The sequence below is a fragment of the Arachis duranensis genome, chromosome 6 (genome assembly GCF_000817695.3).
Source record: "Arachis duranensis cultivar V14167 chromosome 6, aradu.V14167.gnm2.J7QH, whole genome shotgun sequence".
Lineage (NCBI taxonomy): Eukaryota > Viridiplantae > Streptophyta > Magnoliopsida > Fabales > Fabaceae > Arachis > Arachis duranensis.
The window spans coordinates 6267360-6282882 of NC_029777.3; the positions used below are offsets into that span (position 1 = coordinate 6267360).

A 15523-nucleotide genomic window follows, 5' to 3' on the forward strand; every position below is an offset into this window, starting at 1 on the left:
GTATACTAAGATACCTGCGAGGTACAGTAGAATTTGGTCTGCTATTCTCAAAATCCACTGATTTTAGACTACTTACATTTGCAAATGCAGATTGGGGTAGAGACTTGGACGATCGAAAGTCTATTACAGGATTTTGTGTTTGCTTTGGCAACAATTTAGTCTCATGGAGGAGTGTGAAGCAAACAAAAGTAAGTCAGAGCAGTACTGAGACAGAGTATAGGACGATTGCAGCTTCTCAATCTGAGATTATGCGTTAAAAATTTTATAAAACTAGTAATTTAGTACCTCTAGCCATTGCCAATAAATACTTTGATTTAATTTAAAACTTTCAATTCTTGAATCACAAAGCCAGATAGAATCAAAATGTGTTTGTTTTGTTGTGTTTTCAAGATTGGAAATCCAAACTTTATAAAATTTATCAACAATCGTGTTCTTTCCATTAAAAAACAGACTAACTGACAATATAATTAATTAATAATTACAACACCACCCAAACTAATTTCTATATTAACAAATTAAATCACAATTAAAATAAAAATTCTAACATTATATCCATACAAAAGTTATTGGTGGAACTTAAGATACCTCAACCAACTTCTCCAAAAATTTATTGCGACAATCTAAGTACATGCTTGCTATCTGCGAATTCAGTACTACATAGTCGTTGTAAACATCTTGAACTTGATCTTTATTTCATTCGGGATTTGGTAAATAATAAAGAGCTCTATGTCATACACATACCTTCACAGGATTTGATAGCTGATACATTAACTAAACTCCTGTCTGTTCAAGCTTTCAGCAAATACAGAGACAAACTGAGGGTACATACTTCCAAGTACCTCAGTTTGAGGGGAGGGGGGGAGTATTGGCAGTAGAGTTATCCTTGGTCAGTTACAAAAAGGTTGAAAACTGTTGTGCTAACGTGGGTTACTATATATATATATATATTAGAATTGATATGAATTGTAAATATAGTATGATTCAATAATATGCAGAGTTTTCTTTTGCCTTTTTCTCTCAATTTTTTAATTCTACACTGAGATCCTCTTTCAATTTTGGAATAAAAAATTGTTACACACTCTAATTCATGTCACATGAATCACTATTACCATCGTACACATTATATATTAAAATTGTGAATTTAGCGAATAAATTAAAATCAACGTTACACTCAAATCCATGTGTGGATAGTATTGTTAGCCCTAAATTGTGATCACTGAGCTTTATTTTGGTACTTACTAACTTAAAAATCAAGGTATTCTCTCGTTGCCGTATAGGTCACGAATATCAATTTTGTTTTCAATGTGAATACTAGAGAATGGAGAGAGACGATTGACGCATTCAATTTTATTGCACTTATTCTTTGATATGATATATCTGCTCCACATGAATTAATAATTAAACATATAGTATTGTTTTTCACATTATAATCTCTTACAAAGACCTCATAATTGAAACCAACTCTTAAATAGCTATTATCTTATTCTTCTACACTTACGTACCATGCATGCACCACAAGTATTACTATTATATACATATACATATACATACATATATATTTATTTGAGGGGAAATGCTGGAGGTGGTATATGATGTATGTAACTACTAACTAAGGTCTAAGAGATAGATGACATTCTGTAAGATTGTTGGTCGATGATTTTGGTAGTAGAAGGGGACTCTTGGAAGATAATTTCATTGCCATCGCGGAAGCCATCCATTTGTTGGGCCATGAGCTGCCAAAAAAGCCCACCAGCACAAGGTCCCCCACTACTAGCACTAGTGAATATTGCATCATAGATCTTTCTCATGTAACTGTCCCTTTCTGCAACGCTATACCCTGGTGTCTTTGAAGACTTGCCAAACTCTCCAACAACAATGGGCTTTCCCAAAATCTTCTGTGTGTCTTCAATGTGTGCTTTTATCCATTTGTCTACAAATTCACCCTTTGCTACTTCGTTCGCCCCTGCCATCCTATATATCCATAATAAAGTATTAATAAAAAAAATAAAGTAAATAATATCATAATATTATTAATTATTGTTAGAGATATAATTATTTGTGTGTCTTCTTCTATTAGTTTAAATTTTTAAAAAAACTAATATCATAATATAATATTAAAACTTTTATAATCGAAAAGTCTAAAATTTGATCTTTGTTAAATCCAAAAAAAAAAAAGTGTACAAGACCATTTTCTTTTAAGAAAAAAAGAAAATATATGCAAAAATCCAAACAATCTAAAATCTAAAAAAAAGGTTCTTACTTAAAATAATTTATTAGAAATATAACCATTATGTGTCTCCTCTTATCAGAATAAATTTTAAGTAGTATCATGACAATTATTAATTGCATTATTTTTATGATAAGATTATAGTATAGATAAATACTCGCTTAAATATATCTTTATATGAAGATGATTGTTGAAAACTATTAGATAATAATTCTTAATGTTATTTTCATAGAATTTAATTTTGATGTACTGTTAATATAAAATAGTTTTACATACGCATTAAATTATGTAATGTCACATCATCAAAAATAATTATCATTTTCATTTATCACATGAATAATTATCTAAAAAAATATTTTTTACTATCAGTGCATTAAAATTAAATTCTATTTTGATACGAACACATATTTATATACATACCATTCATCCGGATAGAGATGGATAGTAGCAAAATCGACTTGGGGAACTTGGTTGCTAGAAATGAAATCAGTGCCAACTAATTGAAACCCTGGATTGAATTGTTTTCTGGTTTCATCATAGAAGCCTTCAAGTCCAACTTCAAGTAAATGATTTGTATCAATGGATTTCACAAAAGCAGCCATCTCAATCACCCATTCCTGAAAAACCCAACACCCATTCATATATTATCATCATGTCCAAAATTAGGTGGCCTATCCTAATTAAGCTTTTTCTTTATTTATTTATCTAGTTAGGCTATACTTGTTAATATAATTAATTGATTGGCACTGTAGCCAGTTGTAAAATGTTGTATAGCTATGATGGCGAAATTATAAGAAAATGACCTTGATAACTTTGCCTGAGTAGTCACTTTGGGAACGAGGTTCGTTCATCAATTCCCACGCAAAAATGGTTGGATCATCCTTATATGCCACCCCTGTTATCGTGTTTCTTCTTCCTACCACAGCCTGTATATATATATGTGCATGTATCCGTTCAATTTTTTATTTGAAAAATTATTAAAAATGATTTAAGGCATTTATAGTATTTTTGTTTTCGTGAAATTAATAAAAATTAATTGATGGGACAAGAGAAAGGAGAACAAAATATTTCCGTCTTTCCAACATGGGATGAAAGTTATTTGTCTTTGTCCTCAAATTAAACCTTCCACCTTTCCGATATGTCCTACAAATAAATAATGTTATGTGCCACTAACTAGAAGATAAGTATATGAAAAAGCATGTTGTTTAGACCACAATTTAATTTGGAACACATAAACCAAATATATGGATAATATATATGTGTGTGTTTTTTCCTCAAGGCTATACTATAAGAGGCCTATAAAATAAAAGTACAACTATAATTATATTCTCTCAAAATAGTACAGTTAAAATCTCATAAAGAATTTAATTATGAAGTACGCACAAGTTAACTAATTATATATTGAAATGATTTTAAGTTAAAAATACTAATATTAAAATAGTGTCTATTATATAACCGAATTAATTATATATCATGATTAAATATGAGACTACTTTATGTGTTGCATGCATGGTCTCAAGTATATAATATATGAATATGAATGTAACCTGCCTTAATATGGTTCTTGTAGTATTGCTTAGCAACTGGGTTACTAAAGAAGTCATCTTCATTGTTAACATTTTGGCCACCATGCTCTCTTGCCCATTGCACATACTGATTTTTCCCACCAAAATCTTTCCAATTGTTCACAAAGCTCAGAATCAACCGCACCCCATATTTTCGCGCTTCCGAAACTACAAAATCCAATCCCTATACAAACACAGATACATGTATCAAAAGTTGACAGTGACAGATATCAAAAAATAAAATAGAGAAAATATATATTAAGATGGCTACTTTCATGGATACGTCTTCACATGACGTTGATATTGCAAACTGTTAAGTAGTTCAGTCAAACGTATCAAATTATCTAATACATACTCTAAATACATTCTCGTCGTAGGTGCCGGGAGAAATCTGGAGGGCTCTGTAATTAGGTCCATCATTGAAGGCCCAAGTTCTTGCAACCCTTAAGCCATGGATGGAGGCTTGTTGTAAAGTGGTTGTGACCTTGGACCTTGTAGATGGGTCAGTTCCCATGTACATGAGCCAGTAAGCATTGAATCCATTGAAGTAGAAACGTTTCCCATTCACAACAAAGTTGGTGCCACTTCGTTGAACAAATCCATTGCCACCAACACCAACACCATTGCAACTCACATGTTGGAGTTGGACAACAACCACGGCCACCATAAAAGCTGTCAAAACCATGTTTTTGAGACATCCATTGGTACCTCTCCTGCACTTCATAGTGCTCATTCACTCCTTACTTCTGATGGGAATCAAAAACAAAAATCACAACCAATTAAGTTTCCACCCCTGCATCATATCTTATATGGATGAAATTATGAATGTTACGAGAATGAAATCATAAATGTTATTTATCCAAAATTATAGACATATAGTTGGATTATTAAGATGGATAATATTAATTGAAAAAATATTTTAATTGTGGATGTTATATATATGAAATTATTAATGTAATGAGTATAAAATTGTAGATATTATACGTGAAATTATAGATATTAAATTAAAATATTTTTATAAATTTTATTACGTAACTCATACTTTTATCTATCGACTGTTAAAATAAAAAATAAAAATTTTAAAAGATTATGAAACAAAATTTTAAATAATACAACAGAAAAATGCTAAATTGGTTTACACTTAACAAGACTGTGATACAAAGTATAAAAAAATATAAACCAATAAATTAAAAAAATTATAACACGAAAAAAGAATAAAACATACACAATGTAGTTGAAAAAACGTATGTTGTGCTATTTTAGAATTTTGAGATTGAGAATTATATATAACTCATTTTCTAAATAAGCATATATGTAAATCATTACAAAATAAATAAATGATATTCTTTTGATACTATTAATGCAAATTAAATATTATACATGAGTATACTACAGGAGAAATAAGCGTATAGTCACTTTAAAAATGGAATAGAATAATATTAATAGACATTATATGCTATTAATCCAATTAATGTCAATTGTATATGCATGCGCGCGTGAGGTATATATCATTGCGAATATATTACATTGACATAAATATAATTAAAATTGGAAAATTTTGAGCTGAAAATTCTTATCTTTCAAACATTGATAATAATAATAATAATAATAATATTGTTATTTTATGAAGATAAAAAAAACTTAAATTAAACTCTAGAATTAAGAATTCAATGCTATATCAATTATCCAATCATATTTTGTTAAACTATAGTAAATAAATAAGGTTAAGTTGTATCACACTATTTCAATGACGATATCAAAATAAACGGGTATATATGATCCTATGGGTTAATTATTGTATATAAGAAAATTGCTATTAGTGTATTGGGATCGAACTATAAAATAAAATAGAAATGCTTTTTTTTTTCTACGCAAACTAACAGATATTAATACATGGAATATTTTAATTAATGGACTACGTGTATATATATATGATGTGTATATATATACATGAAAGTGTTCGCGCCTATATTCTAATTCGATAAGTATATATTAAAAGGAACTATAGCAGCTAGTAATGAATTACGTACGTACCAAAGAGCAATAATAATTAACAAGATAAAGGCGAACGTGACAATGCAAAATAGCATAAGCTTTTAAAATTAGAAGGGGGATGGAAGAGTGAAGAGAAATTGGGCAACCCTTGTAGCCTTTATATAGTAGATTGAACTATACCATAGATGAAGAGATTTTTACACTGTAGAAAGAGTTTATAGGAGTAGATGCTGGTTGCCAACAATAACATACAGCTGGGTTGATAAATTGGTCCCACTTTTATGAAGGCGTGTGATTGGACGAAACCAATGAAAACAACATATCCTCCACAGGAACTCCATGGAAGATAAGCATGGTGATGTGTACGTCTACATATATATCATCATTCTCATAATAATTTGTTTTGCATTATTAATTGGTTACTATTCATCCATTATTAATTTTCATACTAATAATCATCAACTTTTAATTATCAACTGTATGATGTTATATAATTTAATTCATAAAATTTTCTACACATCTTATTATTAATTATAAAATAAATATATAAAAAATTTAAATTAAATATTTTTATACCAAGTTTGATTTTTTTNTGACTAAATTATTTTATTGATATATGTATATAATTATAATAATTATTGATAAGTATTTTTGTCAAATAGACTAAAATTTATATTATTAATTTTTTAAAAATAAATATGTATATTTTATAAATAAAGAAAATATTAATTAAGTATCTCGTAAATAAGAAGAGTGCTCTTTTTTTTTTTTTACCTAAAACAATACATGCCATTTCCATGGATAATGCATGATTGATATATCTAGGGTTCCGGAGACGTATCCAACATCATTACATTATCCTTGCCTTAGAAGATAGTTTCGATATCATTTCGGAAAACAAATTTTGAGATTATCCACTAAAAGAACCCAAGGTTGGTCCCAACAATGGAGCTTAATTGGACTTATTAACAATTCCAATGGTATATTAAATATTTTAGTTGAAGTGGTTGTGATATTAGTTTTCCTCTTGAAAAGACTACAACTTATTTCATGCTTGACTATACTTTTCACAATTTAAATCTTCAGTACATGTAACTTTTAGTTATTCACCTAAAGAGAAAATGTTCGTTGATAATTTATATTATTGTATTTTCGTTAATGTTTATTTATCATTCTTAAAGTTTGGTGTACATTTTTTATTTCAACATTTAAGTTTTTAATTTTGTTAGCATAAAAATTTGACATTATAAATGGCGTGATTTTAATGGTTTGACCTAAAAATAAGTCAATAATATGTAAATTGAAATGTTATAGCACGTGAGTTATTTCATGAGAATGTAAGTCAAAATATCGCAACATATGAGTTGTTCCATAAGAACGTTAATATAAGGATTCGACTTATTATAAAAGGAGTTGAGTTGGTGACTTCAAAAAATTGAAATGAAATAATCATACGAAAATTTTATCCAAAAACGTTTTATGGAATATGAAATTTGAAGACTAGGGTAAGAGAAGACCTAGGACGTTAAGCTTGGGAGTCAAGATTTTTCATTATCAAGGCAGTATCACTATATTATGATCTGAGAAATAGGAGGAAGCTAGATTGTAGGAAGAGAAAAATATTCTACAAATCTATCCTTGTGATCTATAAATAGAAAAAATGCAAAAGTGAAAAAGAAACTTCAATCTGAACACTATACCATCACACAAAATTCTGCAAAATCGTCAAAGTCATATTGACGTCAAAAAAATTCATAGAGTACAAGTGCATGTGAGTGTCTGTAGTCAATTTTCTTTTATTCTTGATTTTTTTCCTTTTATTTTCAGTTTATTTCGTTTTATTACTTTTCATTTCTTTTCGGATGTTTTAATTTTTTTTCATTTATTTTAAACTTCAATTTATTTCTTATTTTATTTAATGTTCGTATTTATTTTATTTCTTTCTCTTCGTGATATTTTTGTCTTTACATTGTTTTTTTTTCTTTTTTTTCGAACATTTTATTTCCAAGGTTTTACTTCACTTTATTTATGTTATTGTTTTGCAATTTATCACAAATATTTTGACATATACAGATTCGATATTTATGCTAAGTAATTTTCGGATCGAGTTTACTCTTTTTTAAATGAGTTGTATCTGCTCTCCAAATTAAGATCTTCATAGAAGATTAATTGGATACCCTGTTTAGATTACCAAAAATAAAGTGAAACAAAATTTTACCAAAATCATATAGAATGAAATTAATACACACTTCTAAAATTAATCTGTCATGAATTAAAATTCTGTTTAAGAATTTACTATTAGCTAATGGATTACTATATGTACAAGACAAAATTTAAATTTCTTAATATTTTTTTTAAACAGATTAATGAATCAACTATTGAACCAACCAAATTAGTTATAATTACTTTTACTTTTTTTTTTTTTTTGGTCGGATGGATTGGACAACTCCAATCTTAGATATATCATTATACATCCACACTACACACTCACCCACACAACACTAAAGAATTTCTTTTCAACTTGGGACATACACCAAGATTTGAACTCGAATGCAGCATATCAAGAGATACATGATTTACCATCTGAACTAAGCATCGGCTACAATTATGCTTACTTTAAGGTGGGAGTGAGTAATGCAGCTTAGATTTGGTCTTTTTTTTTTTTCTAAGTCTAATGGATTAGACAATTTTTAATCTTAGGTCACATTTACATACATTACACCCACACACATACAAAAATTCTATCTACTATTTGATTATAGTAAGGGACGGACATATGGGGCAAGTGGAGGCCTCGTCTCCTAACTCTTTAAAAAAAAGATTAATAGTAATAAGTTATTAAGTATGATTTAATTTTTTAAAAAAATTATTTAGTATTTAGTTTAATATAAATAAAAGTCTAATCTAACTTAAATATTAATGATTTATAATATCTAAAAAATAAATAATAATATTAAAAAAATTTGAAAAGATATTATTACTAATATTTTTTAATTAAATAAAATTTTTCAAATCCTATAAAGTAGATTTTTTTTCTTCTGGTGAGCGTTCTTCTTGATTCATTTGGTATTAATTCTCTTTGTTTTAACTACTACAATTGAGAAATCTTTTTCAGCTATGAATATAATTATCTATGTTTCAACTACTATAACTGAGAGATTTTTTTCAGCTATGAATATTATGAAGAATAACTCAGAAACAAAATGAAAGATGAATTTTTTGCTAATTATCTTTTAATTACATTAAAAAAATTGCTGAAAATTTTGATACATATTTTATTATCAATAAATTTTATGATACGAAAAATTGACCACTTTATTAATAAAAAATATATACATATTTTTTATATTTTAAAATATATTCTTTATTAATATACTTTTGTAATATATTTTATATTATATAATTTTTTGTATAATTTTTAATATTATATATATTATTAGTTTCCATGGTAATATTTTTGGATCCGTCCTACTATTGCCAATATATTGGAACAATGCAACGTATTAAGATTTGGTCTAATTTAGGGCAATTCATGGCTGTGTGCTAATTGATTGGGTCATAAGTTTCTGAAGGTCCTAGCTACTTCGTTCACTACAAGGATTTTAGTTTTCCTAGCCCAGGCCTTCTTCTCCAAAAATTTTCCTATATACGACAAAGGTATTTGCCTTGACAGCCCAAAAAATATGCATTTTCTTGGATTCGGCATCCCAAAAACGGCTGCTTTCGAATTAAATAGAGTTATTTTTCGTTCCAAAATTATTCGCTTCAGTCAACTGTTTGTGACCAATTAACAAGATTCAGCTATCACTTTTAAGTTATGAAAAAGTATATGAACAATAAATTATCAGTCAAAAACTAAATAAAATTATATTAATTTATATTAATTATTAATTTTAAATTTTTTAAATTTAAAATTTAAAAAATTTAAAATTGATTAAGTAAATCTAATTAAAACCTATAAAACATTTCTCTTCTCTCTCGTATTAACCTACCTAATTCCAACAATCACACACACAAACCTCTCTCTCTCACCAATGACGACTTCTATACTCTCCGCGACGTCCTCAACAAGCGCATCCAAGACAATTATTTCAACACAAAATCCACTTTCGACTTCGTCACCGACTGAAGCAACGTCCGAAGCGAATTCACGCATCCAAGACAATCGTTTGCTGGATCTGAATCCACTGTTGAATGTTCTTCCTCAACTGAAATCACCGTCTCTGTTGCCGTGCCAGCTCATGAATCCGTCGGGGAACAACAATCGGCGACTGACAATGGCGCCGGCTATAACCAGACGGGAACAGTCAACAAGGGCGAAGCTGATGGCAAGATGGCACGGCAGATGCAGCAAAGAGGGGATATTCGTGCGGCGCAGATGATGAGGATGAAGGATCTTTGGTTGAACCGCGATAAGCGAATCGTCGGAGCGATTCCCGGTGTGTATGTTGGCGACGTGTTCCTCTTTCGGATGGAATTGTGTTTCCTTGGATTGCACGGTCAGATCCAGGCTGACATTGATTACCTGACAGCTTCCATGAGCGTCAACAATGAGCCAATTGTAACGAGTGTTATTGTCTCCGGTAGCTACGAGAATGATATGGATGAAAGAGATGTCATAATCTACACTGGACAAGGCGGACAGGCCATGAATTATAAAAAAAACATTCATTTAATAGGAAAAAAAAATATCCTAATACTTAACAAAAGAAATATCTAGTTATATTTAGCAAAAATAATTAATATCTATAAAATTTTAAAAAGATATGAAATTCTTAAAGAAATAGAGACATTCATATTTGCAATACAAAAAAATATATATAAAAGAACATCTATTTAGTATAAAAAAGAAACATTCTGATACTTAGTAGAAGAAACATCTATATATATTAACTCGTAGAAATTTTAGATTCACCCAAAAATATTTAACTAATTTTTTACTAATATCCTTTTAGTTTTCTAGCATTATTCTTAAGTTATTGATTAACAACACAATTCAAAAAATAAGAAAATCAACTTTAACCAATAACTAAACAAACCCAATTTCTCACAACTTTAATAAAAAAATATCCTTTCACTTCCCTTTCTTTCCAGCACTACAATTTCACTTGTCCAACGTGGTCAGCCGTCACCGGCCACTCACCATCTCCAGTTGTCCTTGTTTATCATTTTATAAATTCTAAATTCTAAATCTTAAATATTATACCCTAAATTGATTTTGCTTTATCTCATGTTCAAATATTATTTGAGTAAAGTATCGTTTTTTGTCCCCAACGTTTGGGGTAAGTCCTATTTGTGTCCCTAACGTTTAAATCGTCCTATTTATATCCCTAACGTTTATAAAAGTGATTCAATGTTATCCTACTATCCATTATACTAACAAATCAGATTATATTTTTCAATTATTCTCACTTGAATGTATTTATTCTCAATTAGGTCTCACTTGGATGTGTTCGATTTTAATATTATACCCACTATTTGTGTTTAGATTCAATTATGTCCTTAGAAAAGTGAATTATGTAAATGTTGTAAGAATTAGTTTCAATTTTTGATGAGCTATTTTTCGAAATGGATCATCGATTCTATCCCAGATATTTGTATTCTAACTTCAAGAAGAGATTTTTAAAACTCAAACTAAAGCGTTCATGATGTATAATTGACGGCAGGATAACATTGAATCACTTTTACAAACGTTAGGGATACAAATAGGACGATTTAAACGTTAGGGACACAAATAAGATTTACCCCAAACGTTAGGAACAAAAACAATACTTTACTCATATTATTTTTAATTGAGTTTTAGATATTTTTGTTTCTTTAGTTTTAAATGTTTAATTTTAAATAAAAACTCTCGTGCAGTTATTTTTATATAAAATTGATAGATAAAAACTATTTGATAATAATTTAGTCAAATATATCAACTCATCTAATGATTCTTAATTAACAACTTCACATGAAGATAACTAAACATAATTTTTCACTAATTTTTAATGTTCAATTATTGACAGATTTATTGGTTGAAAAGTATTGATTTTCAATACTTTTTCTTAACCATAATATCACTATGGATACATACACCAATCACTCTAAACATTCGAATAAAAATATGATTATTATTAATTAATTATGTTTAAATTACTTTTTAATTAAAAAATGTGTGTGTTAATTATTAAGAAAAATACAAATATCAAAATAATGCTTAAACGTTTAACGATATTGATTATATCGTACTACTAAGTACTAATCCCAAATTCCTTAGAAGCAGAATGTGCAATGTGAAACTGACATTTGAACATGGAAGAATGTGGTATGTATAACCGGAAATAGCGTTAAGGGATGGCATCAGCCATGTGCCTTGTGAGTTGTGACTCCAACTAATTCCATGAAACATGCCACAGCACATGTATTAATAACAGTTGCTTAGCCCTCTTCTACAATAGCTGCATATATAACATTTAAAAAAATGCCCATTTCTTGATAAACAGAAAATCAGGTCAACTACAAATACATATCAATAATAATAACACATTGCATGTTACAATGTACCTACTAGGTACCCATAGTTTCGTTCTTTATATCTTTCATTATTGCGTGTACCATTTATGTATAAGTACGGAATAATAGCATCTTGTTTATTTAATTTCTGTAATATATGTTGGATAAGCTATCATTCAAGTGGGTTGGCCTATAGGATTAGTTATTATATGATAAATGCATGTTAGGGTTCACCGCCGCAAGTTGTGGAAACTACATTTGATTGATTATATTGTATTTGACTATTTGTACGTACCACGGATCCTAGAAATGATTAAACGTGTTAATGTTATGCATACAAACCAATTAATTAGTTTATTTCATGATTATCTATACCTACCATTATCCCTACTTCTTTAAGGCATGTTATCCACTATTATTTTTAAAACAAGAGCGAGAATTGACTTTTTTAGTCAACTCTCGATACTATTTTTATTTCTCAATACTTTGAACCCGATTGATTATCGAATTAGTTCGTTGTTCGTTCCACTGTCCCAACTGCTTCTATAAATTACCATATGATTTTGCCATTTTATGCAACAAAAAAATAATCAAGTACGTTACATATCCTTAGCTTGATTAGACAAATTAAACGGATCGGAGATATATATAGAAAGAATGAAAACATTCTGCTTTTTATTATTGTGTTTGGTGTTATTCATTGCACAACATAGAGTTAAATGTGCACCATGGCAGAAAGCTCATGCAACTTTCTACGATGGAGCCGATGCCTCAGGAACAATGGGTACCTAACTTATATAATCAAAGATTATTCAACTTGATATATTTTTTGTTCGGATTCATTAACTCATGGTTGTGAGTTCTTGTTGTAGGTGGTGCATGTGGCTATGGGAATCTGTACACAGACGGTTACGGTACGAAGACGGCGGCTCTGAGCACCGCTCTGTTTAACGACGGGAAGGCATGCGGCGGTTGCTATCAGATAGTTTGCGATGCAAGCCAAGTGCCGCAATGGTGCCTTAAGGGCACTTTCATCACAGTTACTGCCACAAACTTTTGTCCTCCAAACTATGCACTCCCTAATGACAATGGCGGTTGGTGTAATCCTCCAAGACCACACTTCGACATGTCTCAACCTTCCTTTCTAACCATTGCCAAATACAAGGCCGGCATCGTACCCATACTGTACAGAAAGTATGTCCGTTATATGATAATTTAGTCAAATATATTAAAAAAAAAAAAGAAAGAGTCCAATCCTAACATATATTTAATTATGCAGAGTTGGGTGCAAAAGGAGTGGAGGAATAAGATTTAGCATCAAAGGAAGGGATTATTTCGAATTAGTGACGATAAGCAATGTAGGTGGAGTTGGGGAGATAGGGCAAGTGTGGGTAAAAGGGTCAAAGAAGAATGTGTGGGAAGCAATGAGCAGGAACTGGGGTGTTAACTGGCAAAGTTTAAGCTATCTCAATGGACAGAGCTTGTCTTTCAAAGTTCAACTCACCAATGGAAGAACCCTCACTGCTTATAACGTAGCACCCTCCAATTGGAAATTTGGCCAATCTTTCACCTCTAATGTTCAGTTCAACTAATTAATCACTATACATATCCACTTGTATCCATCCAAATAGGCTCAACAATTCAAACATTGTGTGCAGTATTTGATGACTATAACAGCTATATAGCAAATCTTGTCACTCAAGAAAGCCATATGATAAGAGTATCATATTTTGACCTGTTCAGCGATAAGTGTTTGTGATGTAATCATATAACCGTGGTAATTTATAAGTCTGTTAAAAATGAATAAATAATAAAAAAAGTATATGTTTGGAAAATAATATTGGATTCAAAATAATCAATTTTGTTCTAGTTCCATTGACAATCTGAATTTGAATTATTTATTATTTTCAACAACAAAATAATTGATGATGGAGGAAAAGGAGAAAAAGGAGGAGGAGAAGAAATGCCAATAAAAAAAAGAAAGAAGAGGAGGAGGTAGTATTAGTGAGAGAGTAAAATAAGAAGAAACTTGAGAAAGTAAAATAAAACGAAAAAGATGAATAAGAAAAAAAAAAGAAGAAAATGATGATGATGATGAAAAAAAGCAACAGCAAAAGATGAGGAGGAGAAATAGGAAAAGTTATGAATTATGAAAAACTTATCAGTACATATATACTGAAAATTCTTAAACAATACATCCAAGTATCTTCGTATTACACCCAAATATTTTCGTGTTATACTCAAATTTGCTGTAAATTACAGAAATTTTTTTTCCTCTAATACTGTATTTTTTTCTTATTTCTTTCTTTATTTTAGTTGAACGAATATAAGTTCATCTTCTTTCAAGTAATTTTATACCATTATGTGTTTCTTCTGCTTCTTTGTTTGATTGTTTTTGTTTTTATTCTTGTTAAAAGAGAAAAAAATTGAGAGGATAAAAAAAAGATAAATAAAAAAAAAAGAAGATGATGATGATGATGACGACGATGATGAAAAAGAAGAAGAATAAGCAGTAGAAGATGAGGAGAATGGAGAAGAAGAGTTTTGAATTATGCAAAATTTATCAGCACACATACATCGAAAATTCTTAAAGAATACACTCAAATATCTTCGTGTTACACCCAAATTTACCGCAAATACAGAAAAATATTTTTTCAATGCAAAACTTTTACATTACATTCAATTCAAACCATCAACGATGAAACATTATTCACCTACAGAATCATAAACTACTAACAAAAAATTAACTAGAATCGAACCACACCTAAGCTATTTGATTGGATTCAAATCAATAAGTTCAATTGATAATAATATGAATTTGAATTATTTATTATCTTTAACAACGAGATAAGGAGGAGAAGGAGGAAAATAAATTCTAATAAAAAAAGGAGGAAGAGGAAGAGGAAGAGGTATTGGTAACCACAATAACAAAAGAGAAGAAGAAGAACATTTAGTAGCGGCACAGAGAAGAATATGCGTGCATTGATTGAAAAATTTGTTAAATTAGAAGGCGCGTAAAATCGATGTACTAGAAAAAGTGCGTCTAAAGTGATCTCCCACCTTTAAATTTTTGTTTTAGAGAATAAAATGTCTCTCACTCTTAAATGTTTTTCTCTCATATTTTCTCTTGGTCTTACCTATGAAATAAATGATGAGAGATCACACTAAGCTTTCTCCTCTAAAATAAAATTCAAAATTTAGAAGATTCAAATTCTGATTTGTATAGATAAAATACTTGTAT

General features: G+C 29.5%; 2 protein-coding genes across 4 annotated transcripts in view; one reads left to right on the top strand and one right to left on the bottom strand.

Moving 5' to 3' along the window:
• Window positions 1-1358: 1358 nt before the first annotated feature.
• On the bottom strand, window positions 1359-5987 carry LOC107492266 (mannan endo-1,4-beta-mannosidase 4). Of its 2 annotated transcripts, XM_016113269.3 has the most exons (6): window positions 5827-5987; window positions 4148-4538; window positions 3779-3976; window positions 3031-3153; window positions 2648-2844; window positions 1359-1971 (listed from the first exon to the last, which is right to left on the bottom strand). In XM_016113269.3, the coding sequence occupies exons 2-6, from the start codon at window positions 4523-4525 to the stop codon at window positions 1617-1619; spliced, it is 1251 nt and encodes a 416-aa protein (XP_015968755.1). In that variant the 5' UTR covers window positions 4526-4538; window positions 5827-5987; the 3' UTR covers window positions 1359-1616. The 2 variants fall into 2 exon arrangements, with proteins under 2 accessions (XP_015968755.1, XP_052118504.1); XM_052262544.1 differs by lacking the exon at window positions 5827-5987 and having other exon boundaries at window positions 4148-4557.
• A 6888-nt stretch (window positions 5988-12875) lies between these two features.
• Window positions 12876-15523, top strand: part of LOC107492267 (putative expansin-A17) — an 8539-nt gene continuing 5891 nt past the window's right edge. The window contains exons 1-3 of one of the 2 annotated variants that reach the window (XM_016113271.3): window positions 12876-13066; window positions 13155-13476; window positions 13562-14024. In XM_016113271.3, coding sequence (XP_015968757.1) covers window positions 12940-13066; window positions 13155-13476; window positions 13562-13874 — 762 coding nt within the window. In that variant the 5' untranslated portion in view covers window positions 12876-12939 and the 3' untranslated portion in view covers window positions 13875-14024. Of the gene's footprint in view, window positions 13067-13154; window positions 13477-13561; window positions 14025-15523 lie in introns of those variants that run through there. The other variant, XM_052263217.1, reaches the window with a different exon arrangement.